Source organism: Schistocerca serialis, chromosome 9, assembly GCF_023864345.2.
Source record: "Schistocerca serialis cubense isolate TAMUIC-IGC-003099 chromosome 9, iqSchSeri2.2, whole genome shotgun sequence".
NCBI classification, from domain to species: Eukaryota; Metazoa; Arthropoda; class Insecta; order Orthoptera; family Acrididae; genus Schistocerca; species Schistocerca serialis.
In genome coordinates, this window is record NC_064646.1 from 503,457,414 (window position 1) to 503,473,902 (window position 16,489).

The 16,489-nt window shown below is 39.2% G+C and overlaps 1 protein-coding gene across 4 annotated transcripts in view; it reads right to left on the reverse strand.

Moving 5' to 3' along the window:
* LOC126419879 (choline/ethanolamine kinase) overlaps positions 1-16,489 on the reverse strand; it is a 183,667-nt gene that overhangs the window by 20,476 nt on the left and 146,702 nt on the right. For 3 of the 4 annotated variants that reach the window (XR_007576018.1, XM_050087130.1, XM_050087129.1), the window contains exons 3-6: positions 9,020-9,248; positions 5,659-5,792; positions 4,469-4,585; positions 2,620-2,887 (exon numbers count right to left, since the gene is read on the reverse strand). Coding sequence is in view for 3 of the 4 variants with exons in the window: in XM_050087130.1 (XP_049943087.1) it covers positions 2,620-2,887; positions 4,469-4,585; positions 5,659-5,792; positions 9,020-9,248 (748 nt within the window). In the remaining variant the exon portion in view is untranslated. Of the gene's footprint in view, positions 1-420; positions 731-2,619; positions 2,888-4,468; positions 4,586-5,658; positions 5,793-9,019; positions 9,249-16,489 lie in introns of those variants that run through there. The other variant, XM_050087131.1, reaches the window with a different exon arrangement.

Below are 16,489 nucleotides of genomic sequence, written 5' to 3' on the forward strand. Positions count from 1 at the left end.
CTACATAAGTATTTACTTTCATTAATTAATGCAATGTACAATGCATTTCTTTTTTCCTGTGCATTACATTAATCTATTGGCAAAAATAACTCTTGAGCAAGTCTAGTTTCTTCGTTTTTCATTTAACGTGTGATATCCCCATCTCTAATTATTGTAAGTAAGTTAAAAGTTCTTACCTGAATACACTTTTTGATTACCTGAAAGTTACACTGAGTATATTATGAGCTGACTGCTGTGTGAATGAAGATTCAGATTTGATTGATAAAACTGAATTTATGATGCTTGTTATATAGTACTAAGCATCTGAAGTTTCTATGTGTTATGAATTCATATGTGACAATGAAATTTAATTTGCATTTTTAAAATATTAAGAGTCTAAATATCAACATATCTACATAGTAGTCAGCTCTAAGTGATATAAATATGTTATTAAATTTGTTTATCCCCTTCACTATTATTTAAAACAAATTAACATATTCTACTGCTTTATAGTATCCAGACAGATAAATCTATTGTTAGTCCTCCTGTTTCACTATATATAATACCCCAGCCAATAATCAACAGTAATCACCATCCTTTGAAGAGGATAAAGTCAAATCTGCTTTTTCTGTGAAATAGTACAAAATTTTCTGCGGTGATAGTGTAATTGGTTAAAAATCTTGTCTTTTTCGCACATTATTGCACCCAAGTTAGAACACGGCTGGAGGCAACATAGGCATGTTCCTTCAGGCTGAAATGAATCCATATCATGTGAAAGTAAATGTATGATCATGTTGCAATGGCTCTGATTTACATTAGTCATATGCTAGGGAAGTAAATAAAGAAAACAACTCAGGATGAACTAAAACAAAAAAGCTGGCATGGGATTAGGCACAATTATAATAATTATATGAACAAAAAATGAATTATGAATTTTAACAAAACGTGTGCTTTATAGAACATGCATTCCACAAATAAACAGAAAATATTCCTGAAATGCTCTCCATGTCAAATGCATTGTCAATGTATGGTCCACAATGCTGTTTACAAGGTAATCATATAGAAACATTAGTGACTTAGTTTATTAAGTGTGTCACAAATAAAAGCATCTATACCACTATTAAAGTTTCTTTACTTATTATAAGTATCTTTTTAAAGTATTTATTTACTTGTTATAAATAAAGAAAATTTTAATAGTGATCCCGATGGTTTTATTCGCAAAACATTCACAGTGGTCATGGAAGGAAATGCATTTTCTTTATTAATAATCTTGTAAAGTAATAAAGAAAAGTGGGTAACATTGTTCTGACATGAAAGAAAAGTCATTTCTACACTAGACTGGTTTCTTCATGGCCTTAAAATATTTATGGAGCTAGAACATTCAGATCATGGAAATGTTTGAATGTGCAACAGACAGTGCCATGTTATCGTACTGGATGTAACATGCAGAAGTGTCGTAACAAACTAAACAGATTTAGCTGAAGACCTTACTATGAAAGCTCTGACAATGAGCAGTCTACTCAATGTGACAGTCCAACCACATTTTTACACCACAATATCCAATAAGTTGCCATAGGTTAAGAACTAGTAGCTGAAGTTAGTGGCATATTTTATCAAGATTTGTGTTCAGTGTGAACTATTTCTGGCAGATACATTCATAATCAAAACCATTTCTGGAGAGACTTATCTCCATTCTGCATAGTGTCTATGTTGTCAATTATTATTGTTGTTGCCAACATCAGTGAGAGAATGGATTCACTGATGGTAGAAATATGTCTTCATTTTATTGTTCTATCCTTCCTTTGGTATTAACTGATGGAAATTCAGTATTTGATAGAGTTACAACAGTATAGCATTAGATATCAATGTTCTATTTTAGCAGCTATTTTATAGGCACTGAACTCAAGTGTCAATGGTACTACATGAAATCCAGGCATCAAAAGGCCATGAAAGTCTTGCAAAGTAAACAGAAAATGGTATTTTCAGCAGTGCTATATTAAGCCAACTATCTCAATAAAAATTAACACTAGTAAAGATCTAACAGACAACTCTATCTATTACTCCCGACTCTCCCCACTGCTACCCCCGTCAGAGGTTCGAGTCCTCCCTCGGGCATGGGTGTGTGTATGTCGTCCTTAGAATAAGTTAAAGTTAGATTAAATAGTGTGTAAGCTTAGGGACTGATAGCCTCAGCAGTTTGGTCCCATAAAGACCTTACCACAAATTTCCAATTTTCCTATATTTATCACAAATTTTACTTTGTGGAACGGAAAGTGAACGTTTAATCAGCTTGCAATATAAGAAATGCCAGAACATATAAATTTTGGAGACTCTGCTTCTCTGACTGTCTAAAACAATTTGCAGTGTCATTTATCGTAGAAGCAAATTTTACATCTGTATAACTCATGAGTGTAGGTTCCATTCTTTGTGTTATAATACTGTTTTGGCACTTTGTGTTACAATGCACACTCATATTCCACATTCATATTACTGCTCAAGAGGGAGACTTTGGCCCTAATAGAAATGAACTTCAGCATATTAAAAACCACCAATATGTTGCTGTAGGCAGTGTGGAATGCATTTTAACATTTTACCTTATGCCCAGACACCAAAATATTTACACATGCCAGAATTACTTACCTGCTGCTCTGGGCTGGGATAGTGGCTGTAATTGACTGAAAAGAATGGATGAGTAGGATATGTATAATCATACACCCATTCAATGAAGTGGTTAGCCAAATCAAAACCGCGGTAGTTGTACGAGCAGTACTCGAAATCTATCAGCACCAGACGTGGTGTGCTGAGAGCCTGTTGGTCAGTGAGGTTGTGGTTGTACAACAGAATATTGCCTTCCTGCATGTCGTTGTGGCAGAATACTACTGGAGACTGCAGCTTCTTCAGGAAAGACCTGCACACAGGAAATAACACAGTTCCAGGTCATGTTCAAATAAGAGTCACTTGATAAAACAATTACAACAGGCAGACATTAGCTTCTTATCTCCATTTTCCCTTTCTAAGAATGATACTACTTTACATGTCAAAGGCAATCAATGTGCAGAAGCTTTCACAGAATAGTCTGCTCCCTACAGAAACACCATTAATGTGGAAAATTTCAAAAGCGGATGCTCAGTGACAGTTTTTAAAAGCAACTGTTACTACAATCAAAACAACCTTTACAGTTTTTATGTTACTGTACAATTTTCCATTTGTTTTGTGCTGTGTTGTGTCAAGTTGTCCCACACCTAATCGACAATTTATACGAGCGAAACAAATTACTAATATAACAAACAATGGAAAATCCAGGATGTAATGTAACAATATACTAATACAACAGAAGTTTAATACCACCACATGGCAACCACTGGACTGATGTAATTTATTTCAAATGCTCCTATCAGAGGACAGAATTAGGATTCATCTGCGCATATGGCATCAGTAATGCATTTCTACACTGACAGAGGATACAATTTAGAATGTAGAAGGTTCAGTTTAACAAATTCTGTATACAGCTCTTTCTTTCATCTATATCTACAGCTACATAGATACTCCACAAGCCACCATACGGTGTGTGGCAGAGGGTACCATGTACCACTAATAGTCATTCCCTCCCCTGTTCCACTCACAAATAGAGCAAGGGAAAAACAACTGTCTATATGCTTTCATACAAGTCCTAATTTCTTGTATCTATCTCCGTAGTCCTTGCGCACAATGTCTGTTGGCAGTAGTAGAATCGTTCAGCAGTCAGCTTCAAATGACAGTCCTCTAAATTTTCTCAATAGTGGTCATCGAAAAGAATGTCACCTTGCCTCCAGAGACAAACATTGTGTGACAACAAGGGTACGTGGATAAAAGAGTCACTGACAGACTCTGAAAGGATTTACTAATCACAGTTCACCACTATACCCCATGACCAATATGGGCAAAGCAACACAGCTTTCCAATGCGGGACTGAGTGCACTGTTAGCTGCAGACATTCTTTTGAGTATTGTTTAAAAAATCACCACAAAAAACCAAAGCCCACTGCAAAAATGAATCAGAAGTTGAGCAGCAGACATTATTGTCATCCACAGAGCAATACAACAATGATGACCAAATAGAAGTGTGACAGCTCTCATACTCTGGTCAGTTATTACTGCAGCAGCTCTATGTGAACAATCTTCTGTCACTCACTTTGTTATTCTGATCCAGGTATAAGCAATTTTACTAGTATCGCAATGTGTAGTTGACTCAGATGCTTTACAAATCTCAACACAAAATGTAAAATTTTTCTTTGTGTTAAAAATCCACATGTGCACAGTCTTTTTCCCTCACTTACTGTAAACAGTGAAATATTTTAACCACCATATGACATTTGCTTTAGACAAAAAATAAACATTGTTAAAGAACAGCAATGGTTATTTAAGAAAAAATATAGAAACACACTCCTAACTTCACTGTTTACATCCTACTGATGGCAATTAAAAAAATTGAGATGTGAATGTGGACTTACATCAACCACTTTACTTCAGATCCTAGGTTGTACTTTTGGATTTTATTGATGTAGGAAAGAACCTCAGGTTGAGCACCTTCAACCTCCACCAAAATTGCCTCTGCACTCTGTGTCCACCTGTAACAGATATATACTGTGTAACAATAGCACCCTCCAAGTATATCAATGCAAGAATGATTAAGAAGGCCTAGATAAAACTTTTCAAAGTGATACAAATATCCATAATACATACAGGGTGAGTCAGGAGGAAAGATACATGCTTTGAAGGGTGACAATATTAGTGATTCTGAACAAAAATAATTCTTCATATGGACGTATGCCCTGTTCCGAATAGTTTCCAAGATAGAACACATTTAATATCACTTTTGTATGTTTTTCTTGAATAACTCTAAAACAGCACCGACCAGAAAAAACTTTCCCAGTACAAAATTAAACTATATTAAATTTCCTACAAAAAAGGTCCTATTCATTTATTTCTCTAGAACTAATGGTTTGTGTGAAGAGGGTGCGAGAACATTGAAAAACTCTTTCGACACGCACGCGCTATAGCTTACATAGTTTTTGTAGGCCATTTTGACGTAGCATATTGAGGTAACAAGTCGAGACGAACAGTTTGATATGGGACACTTGTGGTCTATCAAGTTGGGAAACTACCTCAAATTGGCCTACAAAAACTATGTAAGCTACAGTGCATGTGTGTTGAGCGAATTTTTCCAACATTTTCATGCTCTCTCTTCGCACAAACCATTAGTTCTAGAGGAAAAAATGAATAGGATCTTTTTTGTAGGAAATTTAATATAGTTTAATTTTGTACTATAACATGTTTTGCTGAAGGGTGCAGTTTTCGAGTTATTCAAGAAAAACATATAAAAGTGATATTAAGTGTGTTCTATCTTGGAAACCATTCAGAATAGGGCATATGTCCACATGAAGTGTATTGTTCAGAATCACTAATACCATCAGCCCTCAAAGCATGTACCTTTCCTCCTGACTCACCCTGTATATTCAGGATGTCACTGCAAAATAAAGACTGGGGAAAGACTGTCTCAGAGAAACAGTAGCTTTAGTAGCCAGGTCCAAAGCTCCTACTTTTCTTCCCCATAAAGTTATTTAAAACCAATTTGATATCCTCTCAGTTAATTTTAAAACATATGTAAGTAATATTAAGACAAAAACCTCAATAAACTTACCTATCCATAGTGTCCCAAAGCCAGCGTGGTTCCTTGCTTATTGGTACATTCATCCTGTGAATTTGAGCCATGCGCTCTGCTATCAGTGGGCTCAATTTGGTATCTGCCATCTCTCTGGTTTTCAATGCCCGTGCCTAGCAAGACATTCGAATTTTGATTAGTACTTACATAGAATGTTAAAAAAGTCAGCTCTCTTTTAAAAGAAAAGCATTTATTTGGTTTCTACAGTGCTTTCCTGTATTATACTATAAATCCTGGTTATGGTCTGATTAGTCCTTTCTCTCATATGTCAAATAAATTGTGTGCTGGTGTTTTAAATGAATAACAGTAACTACTTACAACTCTGTCAATAGAACAGAAATGGTTCTCATTTAAAGCTGTGGCTTTATAACAATGACTACTGCAGAGCAGTGTCATTATTAAGTAAAATAATGGATCAGTTCATCAAGTGACTTCTAGGGTATGTTTAAGGGGACATGGAATCATATTGTCAGTGAAAATAGTCAATTTTTTGTCTTAAAATATTCTATGAGACTTCCTCTTTAATATTATTTATTGCTCTTTGTTGTACTACAATCCTAATCATATTAATTTACTGGCTTTCCAAAGTAGTGTGGTCAGTTTTTCTCGCTGTCATGGTCAACTGGAGATCTGTCAGTCTTTTATTGTGATTTCAAGACTGCTAGTTTCCAGTGATTAATTTGTGTTATGAGACATATCCCCAGCTACACTGTTTGCCAGCTTTGAAAAGATACCCTCTTGTCTGTTTGCATATACCTTTAACTTCCGTGTTTATTAACATGTGGTGAATACACATTTTTGTGTGAAAATGGCAATGGCTAGTGGAAAAGTGTTCAAAAAATGTGAGAACTAGTAGAAGAAAGTGAAGAACAGTTTACACTCAATAGGAAACATTGTTTCAATGACCCTTGAAAATCTGACATGTACAACTATGCATTAGGCTTTGCAGCTCAGGATGTAGCCCACAAAACTGTGTGTGAAGCAGTAGATGAAGCAATAAAAAAAAATGAAAATTCCTGTGACCCCACAGTAGCTTTCAATGGTACACGGCAGAAGTGGGGTCTTACCTCCAACAATCGCGTTGTTACAGCTACAAGTGTTGACCCTGGAAAGGGGATTGATATGGCTATTGTGCCAAAATACTATTGCTCAACTAATAAACTGAATAACGAACATAGTGATAAGTGTAGAGCAAATTTTTCCAGGTAACAGTGGTGGTACTAAGGTTCCTGGAGTAAAGACGCTGTGTGATCATGCTTCTCAGTGGTATAATGTATGTTTTCTATATTATTTGTGGGATGGTGATTCAAAAGCCTTCAAACATGTTATGGAGATCAAGCCATATGGAAACAATGTTGAGATACAGAAGCTTCAGTGCATGGGGCACATTCAGAAGACTGGAAGCTACACTTAGACGTCTGAATGTGACAGTGAAAGGAAAAATGGTAAGTGATGGTAAAAAATTAGATGGTAAAGGGAGGTTGACTGATGCTGGAATAGAATTTATTCAGAACTAGCAATCCAACAAAATACTCATGATGCACACACTATGAGGAAAGCTGTATGGGTCCTGTTTTTCCACATTACTTCTACAAATGAGCACCGTAGTCTCAGATTATATCCTGATGATCAGAACAGCTGGTGTAAATATAATAGGGGATGAACAACAAGAGAAGATTACAATCATTATCACAGTTTACAAGCAGTTGTAATGTAGGAAATTAAACTAGTCTTCAGGAATCTGTCCAATATAAACCTCACGAAGAAATGTCTTCATGGTAGAACACAGAACCCTAATGAAAGTGTGAACAGTGTAACATGGCATTGTCTCCCAAAAACCATGTTTATGGGTATTAACACACATCATTTTGGTGGATATGATTCTGTGCCATCATTTAACCAAGGTAACATAACAAAATGACAGATTCTTGAGCTGCTAGGAATTCCTGTTGGTTCCCTTTTCTCATCTTTTACTGAAGATAGAACTATCAAATTTTCTTCGAGTGCTTGGGCAGCTAATGTGTATGTACTGAAACAGTATTACGTTGATTGCTTGCAAAATACAAAAATAAAAAAAAATACAGGCAATAATATGACGAACTGTTTTGAAAAGTGCAACTCATAGAGGAAAAAATTAATATTCAAGTCTCTGAACAAGATATTACAATGTTATTGTTTAAACGTTGCCAGGATACATATGAGCATAAACTGTAAAAATATTAACACTCTAGCTAATATAAATTCTGAGAAGAGGTACCTTAGGTCACATACAATTTTACATTGCAAAGATGTCAAGTCCACATCCCCTTAAAGTTTTGCAGAACACAATTCAGCAGCAGTATGGCTGCTGTGACACACAAAATAATACAATGTTAATAATACACTGCTAATTTAATTGTCTTAATATGACAGAATTGTCAACCTATTCAGTAACAGGTTTTGTGAAAGCTTAGATGAAGTGAAAAGTTAAGAATAGCTTTATCACTTTTCAATTGCCTAGTGGTAGTACTTGAGTTCTGCCTCCTGTAAGTAAGTACTGACCAGCTACTCTGCGTCTCTGTAATTTTATACATTTCTCAACTGAATTGGAGGTACAATAAAGTAATTGCTATGTACAGTTTATATACATTCACCATTCTGTAAGATGGAGGTTAGTGGCCAGTTTAGTGCAGTGGTCCCAAATTGGTAATGGCAAAATTTGAGGATCAAAAAATTCAACAGCATTCAGTTGGAGGCAGCTTGTGGTATTAGACATTCTAATACAAAAGTCTCTGATTTGATAGTAAAGTGTATTCATTAATGTGGTAACATAGTCTCTAATATTCCTTTGTGTCTAAAGCTAAAGATACACAAAAATGCAGCAGTAGCTGTCACCATGACACCATGACAACAATCTCTTTGCACTACAAGAGTAATTTGTATAACAAATCTTTTCAAATAATTGTGCAAAAGTCTACTGTCTATTTGAATATTAATCCTTTGGACATATTTTAGATATTGAGTTTGAGTGGTAGCTAAACCACTGATAAAAATAATGTGGAAGTACAGTTTTAATACTTTGACCCAACAGTGATGGCAGCAATGAAGCAATAGTTGTGTTAGTACCAGATGTGCTTAACCTATGTTCACAACGATTATTAAGGAAGACAATATTTGGGTACTAACGATGGTATTGATAGAACTGCCAGTAATAAGGCTTATGTCCAGCTGGTTAGTCTGTGCTCTATACTCACAGAAGAGGGACAATAGTAACAATCTTTGCATTTGTTTCTGAAATCAGTGTGAAACTCTGTTCACATGTGTGGCAAAGATTCCAAACAATTGAGAGGCAGAAGCTCACCGGTATGTATTCCTCAATGCGGCCTCCAGGGAAGATGCCGTGCAGCTTGGGCCCCAAGCGGCGCTCCGAAAGCAATGTGAATATCACAGACTCGGTGACGAGTGCCTCAAGAGCGCGCTCGCCGTGGGTCTGCCCGTAGATGCGCAATAGTACCTGCGATGGCTCACTGCCCTTGGGCGGTGTGTCCGTAGGCAGGGCGACGTGGAACAGCCAGTTGCTTAGGCCGCCACTGCAAATAGATGAGTAATCACACATAATAAAAACTACAGTCAAGTGTCAGCCATAAAGGAGCATGCACCACTGTATAAACAGGCCCTTCTGCCAGATCATTGCTGTATAAATACAATAATTTACAGAAGGAAATCATTTTGGGGAAGAAATAGAAATAGGTTTCTTGAAATCATAATGATGTTAGCAGAATGACCTGGTGACAGTGAAGCACACTTACTGTGGCAATGTCAATCATTACTTTCTGATGTCTGATATTGAATACTGTACTAGGAAAAAACTGGAACTATCAGATGTTGGGGTAGCCTACAGAGCGTCCTATACACTAATCACAACAGCAAAGTATTTCTATCAATCACGGTAAAAGCAGTGCATGCTACTGGTGTAATTTTCACTGTTGGCGCTTCGTGTCTGATCTGTATCGGCAAATTATGGGCAGTACTGTCATGAACAAATGCATTTGTTAAAAAAAATACGTAACGGTGGTTTTAGTTTTCCCACAAATCTATTCACTTCTCCACGTAGTTGTCGTTTCCTTATAAATAGTTTCCATGAGGTTGCATTAGCTTATACAAACTCTATTCAGGGAAGTTAAACAGTTGACAACTACCTTCTTCGTTGCATCATCTTGAAAGCCTTGTCCGGCATGCCATTATTTCAAGTGCAGCATGTCGGGATTGTAGGTTTGGTGGCCGAAGGTTCCAACGGAAATCCTGTACGATTAACTGATCTCAGTATGGGTAGTGTGTTGTCGTGGAGGAGACTACTCCTAGCAATGGTTTCCCGCTATGTCAATTTTTGATAGCGTATCTCGGTCTGCTGAGTGTTTCGCATTCTGCCGAAGTGGGGTGCAACTGCTGATCGAAGATCCATGAAATCTGCCACATAGATGCGCAATCCATCCCATAAACAATAACCATTATTGTAAGACTCGAGTAAGGAGGCGTTCATTTTTCTATTTGGGCGAAGTTGGAACGAGCCACAGCTTTTACTCTTGTTTAGATTATGCCGCCATATCCGTGACAACGCGAGGAAATAAATAATTTCCATCCGTGTAAGTAGCAGGACAAAAGGCTCGTCCACTTTGCTTTCTTTGCTCTTTGTGTGGTTTGTACGCAGTTTCAGCAAACACTTTGCACACAATTTTCAATGTCTGTGCTTTCCCGTGACAGTCGTGCAAATAGTGATACTCCCAACATGACTCCACTTTTTACAGGATGTCAGCGGTCTGAATTTTATTATTATTATAACGTGTGGTCACACAAAAGAAGATGTTTAGTGTCCATACTAAATTTCAAAAAATGGCTCTGAGCACTATGGGACTCAACTGCTGAGGTCATTAGTCCCCTAGAACTTAGAACTAGTTAAACCGAACTAACCTAAGGACATCACAAACATCCATGCCCGAGGCAGGATTCGAACCTGCGACCGTAGCGGTCTCGCGGTTCCAGACTGCAGCGCCAGAACCGCGCGGCGCATCTGTCTTCGAAACCAATTCACAGACAGCGCTGCATTCGTACAACTTGTTCTGAGCAGACAAACCGTATTATAAGCAAACGGCCTTTACTTTTCGAATATAGCTTATTTTAGACGATAAACCCTTTGCCTAAGGTTGTAAAACCATGTTACAAAACTATGTTCTTTTACTTCTGCACAAGGCTGCTTGCACAGTTTTGTCAACCACATTACCATTTACATCGAAAATTGTAGGATTCGTGTTATCAGACAGCCTGCATGCTTCTTTTTCTGATAAACTACGCAATAATCAGTATTTAATTCCCGGTGGGCTTATGATGTTTATCATTTCCGTCTTAGCAGCAAATACTGTCCAATATTGTTGTTGTTCGTTATTTATTGTTCCGAATACGTGTTAGCTAGGAATGCGCTGTTATCTTCTGTCAATTTCGTCACTCGACGTCCTCTGCGTGTTTCACTGGCGTTCGCTCTGTTAGTGATCCTAAAAATTCTGAGTAAATTTCCTGCCCAAACTGATGCGTGCAGACGAATATGATATGGCTTTGTAACGAGTTATGTGACTTCGCTAAGTGTTGTGAAAGCGTTGGTGGACGAGCAACTAACGTGTCAATGAAGTTCGCAGTTCTCGAGATGTAACAGACGCTGATGTTACGGAACTGAGGCAAATATTGTACTGTTGCAAAACATTATTCTTGTTCCAATAGATCGTGTGTGTGTGTGTTTTCCCCGTGCTCGGAATTTAAAAGAGACTTTCTGCTCGACAACAGCTTACCGATAAGCTTAGTGTTATCGTACGGCAACGCTGACACGACCAACGACAAACACGCCATCAACAGCATGGCGGCGGAAATACGGCAATTACGCATACACCACTTGAAGAATGAAGAGAATGAGTGGCGATAGAGAAATGGACATCCTGAGGGAATAATTTTCTGTCAGGCATTTCTATGGTCTCACACAGGCGGCTGCAGAACCTGGAGACGACGGGAAGCAACCATGGCAATGGGGTTTACCTCGTTAGGACTGCAGCCTCTCGTCATAAAGTGGCTAACAGTTTGTGAAAACGCGAATAATGGCATTTCAAGTCCCCTTAACATGTTCTACTCAGTCTCACTCATTTACTCCTCACTGCAAACTTTTTAAGCCAAATAAAAAATACAATGTTTTAACTACATTAATATCCGTTAATGATACATTAGAGTAGGGGTTCCTAAACTACTTTTCGTCGCGCCCCCCGCCCCCTCTGAAACATAAATTATCCCCCTCCCCGGCCACTACTTTTCTTTTCCTTCCTTCCTCAACCCATCTCGCACTTTTTGTAACATGATATCTATTTAATTTAGTCCAGCTATGAATTACAACAATAACAATAGTAATAATTTTTCGAGCACAAGAGTTAAATTTTTTTTATAATTTTTTATAATTACCATAGATTTGTACTATACACTGGTGGTGAAAATTAACATTTACAACAAGTTTATAAATAACCGCAGTTGCGTTTGCAGTTATTGAAACGGAGCAAATGTGTCTTTCACTACGTACACATTTCTTTAAAAATTAGCTCGCAAATTAGTTACTTAATGTTTAACTGTTTCCCTCCATGTTGCTTTCAGTTCGTTTGGAATGTTTTAATATTTGAGGTATCATGACGTACAAATGACGACAGAACAATAGTCGACATTTAAACGCCAATTTAGAAACTGTTACATCCAATCTGATCATCCAAAAAGGGAATAAACAAGAATAAAGACGCACACGGATCAAAATTCTCAACTTTTGCGATATTTCCAGATTTAGTGTGACGCGTGTGCTTAAACTTGTGAAGAAAGCAGATTCAGACTGAGTTGGGTCTTTGAAACAGCGGCTCGCAGATCCTCTTCCAGCTGGCGCCGAGAACGTTGTTTGGACGCTCATGCGTTCACCGCCGCCGTCTACCATCATGGTGTAGATGGTCACATTCTGACCGAAATACGTTACCATTACAAATAAATATTTCATTGCGGTCAAGACTGCTTTGACTGCGTCGTTCAGCAGTTTATTGACTTCCGGTTGCACTACTATAGAAATCAATGTGAGAATTTTACAGAAGGACAAACAGCACACAGTCTTCCCATGAAACTCCTTTCAGTTTCAGTAAATTCTGTCACCCCGTCGGTACGGACGCCAACACAATTTGCTCATAACAAATTACCACCGAAAATAAATTCACCTGTAGTCCTCCCTTCCAGAATTTATAAAACACATAGTCCCCGAGCATTTCACTTTCATAACAGCAGCATACAAAAACATGAAGCTGGAAAATATTTCCGATATCAATACTGTCATCAAGTTGCAGGACGAATTTTGTGATATCGTGAAGACTCGGTAGCAATTGATTTTTCATCATCTGAGAGGTATCGACTTCACTCTCGCCAAACCTTTCTCCATGCAAGATGTCGCACATTATGACAGGAAGAATTATTTTCTCACGAGTAATGTATAATCATTTGCAATTAAGTACTTAGGACACATCTAGGGATTCCCTTGGGGCTTTCTTAGAGACTGATATCTGTTTTGTGACGAATCTGGCATTTCCTTTAAGCTGTTGCTCATCACGCTTAGAAAATTCGATGGGTTTACAAGTAAAGTCTGGATGTTTTGTTGGAAGGTGTCTTTTTATAGGCTTCAAGCTACTATTGGGTAAATTCTTCAAACAAAGAACACAAGAATGCTGATAAAGCCTAATGTCAGACAATCAACATGATACTTATGTACTTGGATTTTTGAGCTGAGAGCTAATATTTCTGATTGGAACAGAGGAAGATGTGAAAGAAGAATGTATTTTCATCAAATTCGAATCTATTTCCTTATTAGAACTGTATACTTTCGAAGGAAAAGGGGCACTGGGCGAATCAGTTCTATGCGATCTCTTGATTTGTAAATCAGCCACATATCTATGTGAATGCCGGCACTTTCATTCCTTTCTTTTAAATCCGGTTACCCACTTCCACTGAAGACGCAGTAGAATTTGACTTTTAGCTGACTCATTACCCGTGAACTGACTCCGGAAGCATGGCAAAACCAGATGGATAGTCACAATGACTGGTTAACAATTGTTATTTTAGTCAGATTTGCAAGGAAGTGGCGGGAACATTATCAAGCGGCCTATTGCCATTAGTGCTAGTTAATTTGTTAATCGCTCCCCTGCGCGTGATTAGTGAAGGGGGTTCTGTGATGAAATGTTACTAGCGACTTTTCTCAGCATTCCTGCTGACAGGGTCTGCTTGTCAATTCTTGTGAAATGAGACAGTAAATTAACGATGGACGAGCTTCTTGGTTCGTGGAAATAGAGTCTGACGCTAGCAATATTTGTTCACCGGAAGTTTTTTCCTTACATAATATGAAATATAAATATTTCAATAAAAGCCGGCGCCCCCTTAGATTATTCCTTGTGCCCCCCCCCCCCAACCCCCGCCCCCGCCCTTCCCAAGTGGGGCGCGCCCTGCACTTTAAGGACGGCTATATTAGAGCATTGTATTACGTAGGTTGTGTGTATGTTGGTTGCATTCGGATATATTCGGAAACTTCAACACACTTTAATGAGACATAGACGACAATGCGAGTACGTCAGCATCTGACACACTAGGTTTATATCGGCTCCAAAATCTGGTATTCCATTAATAACTCCACAATACTATTTCAGGCTAGTGATGTAAACATTCCATTAGCAACTCCGATAATTCAGTTTTGGCTGCTGGATTTCAGTTTACGCAATCGATACGACAAATGTGTCCTGCAAACACATTGCTGCAATTGGCACTGGGCTGTCAGGCTGGAATTTGCTTTGCTACATTGTTTAACGTGGACAAGCTTTCTAGCTATTTCAAATCTCCAAACTGTTGCAGTACCGTATTTTCCACCAGTGACCACACTTTCTTCTCAATTTCTCTGCGTGTAAAGAATTAAATTTCAGCTAAATGATCCTAGCTGACAAGCTTGTGGACAAATAGAAACGACCCGCTCTTGTAGGAACGGTGAGATCTGAGCTATAGTAGCCGCGTGTGTGATATTTACGGCACAAAATCCACTATGAACATGGTGATTTTATCAGACCAATCGATGCTTAGGTCCTGCCCACGGCTGTGAAAGTTTGTCCCACCACAGAAAGCAAGTATTTTAATTCTGACAAGCAAGAACTGGACTCTTTACTGAGAAAGAATTTCATTTCGGAGCTAGAAGTATGTCGGTAAGTTTTTCCGATAATCTAACAATGTTTCTTGAGTTACACATGGAGGTACGGTTAGAAACATTGTTCCGCTGTGATAGGTACTAATATCTTAAAATGTTCGCTTTCTTGTCGTCCTTACGTCATCTGGAAGCCTATCACAGTAACAGGTAGTTGGGCCCCACTCACTGCTTGCGCTCGCCGAACAGCTAGTGGTAGCTCTCCGGAGTCAGCTCCAGTGCCGCAGAGAGAATGGTCTGGTATCAGCTGGAGCTTCAACTGGGACGGCAGATGCGGCGGACACGGAGGCGGCTCAGCGCTGAGCTGGTCGTCGCTGTCTTCCAGGAAGGCCGATAACGCGGCAGTACAGAACGGCACGGAAGCTCGCCCCTGTCACACACACACACACACACACACACACACACACACACATTCCTGGCGGCGTCCCAAGTGCCAGTTAAGTTGTCTGAACTGTGGGAAAGTCCAGTCCCACGATTTCCATCAGGTTAACTTCAAAACAGATTTTTTTGTTTTGTTTCGTGCTTATGTGTTATTAATTAATGCAAACGCATATTTAAAACGACTCTCCGTGTTCTTTTTGGCGGAACAACTTCGAAATGAAGGTAAAGGCACACCCACAGGACAAAAATAGTACACTTGAAGATGAGGCAAAAGATTATGACTACCTGTTTAATAGCGTATTGGTACACCTTTGCAATGTAATAGAGCAGCGATTATGTGTAACTTGGATTCGGCAAGTCCTTGGTAGGCGTGTTCTCGCCAATGGATGCAACCAGAGCTGGCGCGCTGAGAGTGTTTCCGACTGGCGCCAAGGGCAGGGTTTTGAAGCTTTCCGCTAACCACAAGCGCGGCCCAATCAGCAGCCTACGGGCCGCCGCCATTGAGATGGGCTTCCGCCTTGTGACAAGCGGCGGCCACAGGCAACAACGTACGGTTCGTGGTCAGCGTCGGCGTACCACAGTTCTACTGTTGAATTCTCTCGGGTTTTGCAGTTCGTAGCTACATTTCGTAGTGGGGATCAGCCTGCGAGGCTTTGTCTACAAGTGGAGTCGCCTGTAGCCTTCACATAGGGATACGTGTTTAATACAGTGATCGGCAGTGATGCGCCCAGGACAGACATTGTCATGTTGACACGTTTTTTAGTGACGCACGCCTTGACAGGCCACTACTTAGTTTTATCTGTCTGCAGGCGTATTCAATGGGTCGATGAACAATTTAAGTACCACAGCGCAATAAAGTGTATATTTGTGTGCCACTGATTTGTTTGCACTGTCCAGCTCAGAGCACCTGCACGTAATGCGTCGTGCGCGAGCCGTTCTACCCTGACAACCCGTACACATCAGTAGGTTTCCTGAGGATAGCAACTGACCGTCTCCGCACAGGTCACACAGTTCCCGCAAATGGCCGGCCGGTAGTTCGTGGGAGCGGAGCTGCCTCCCGGTAGCATACCAGGTGCGTTCCATCCGATTCACATGAGACGAATGTGGTGCCCAAGATTCCGACCTGAGTTCTCCATCACGCTCCTCCAACCGCTGTAGTAC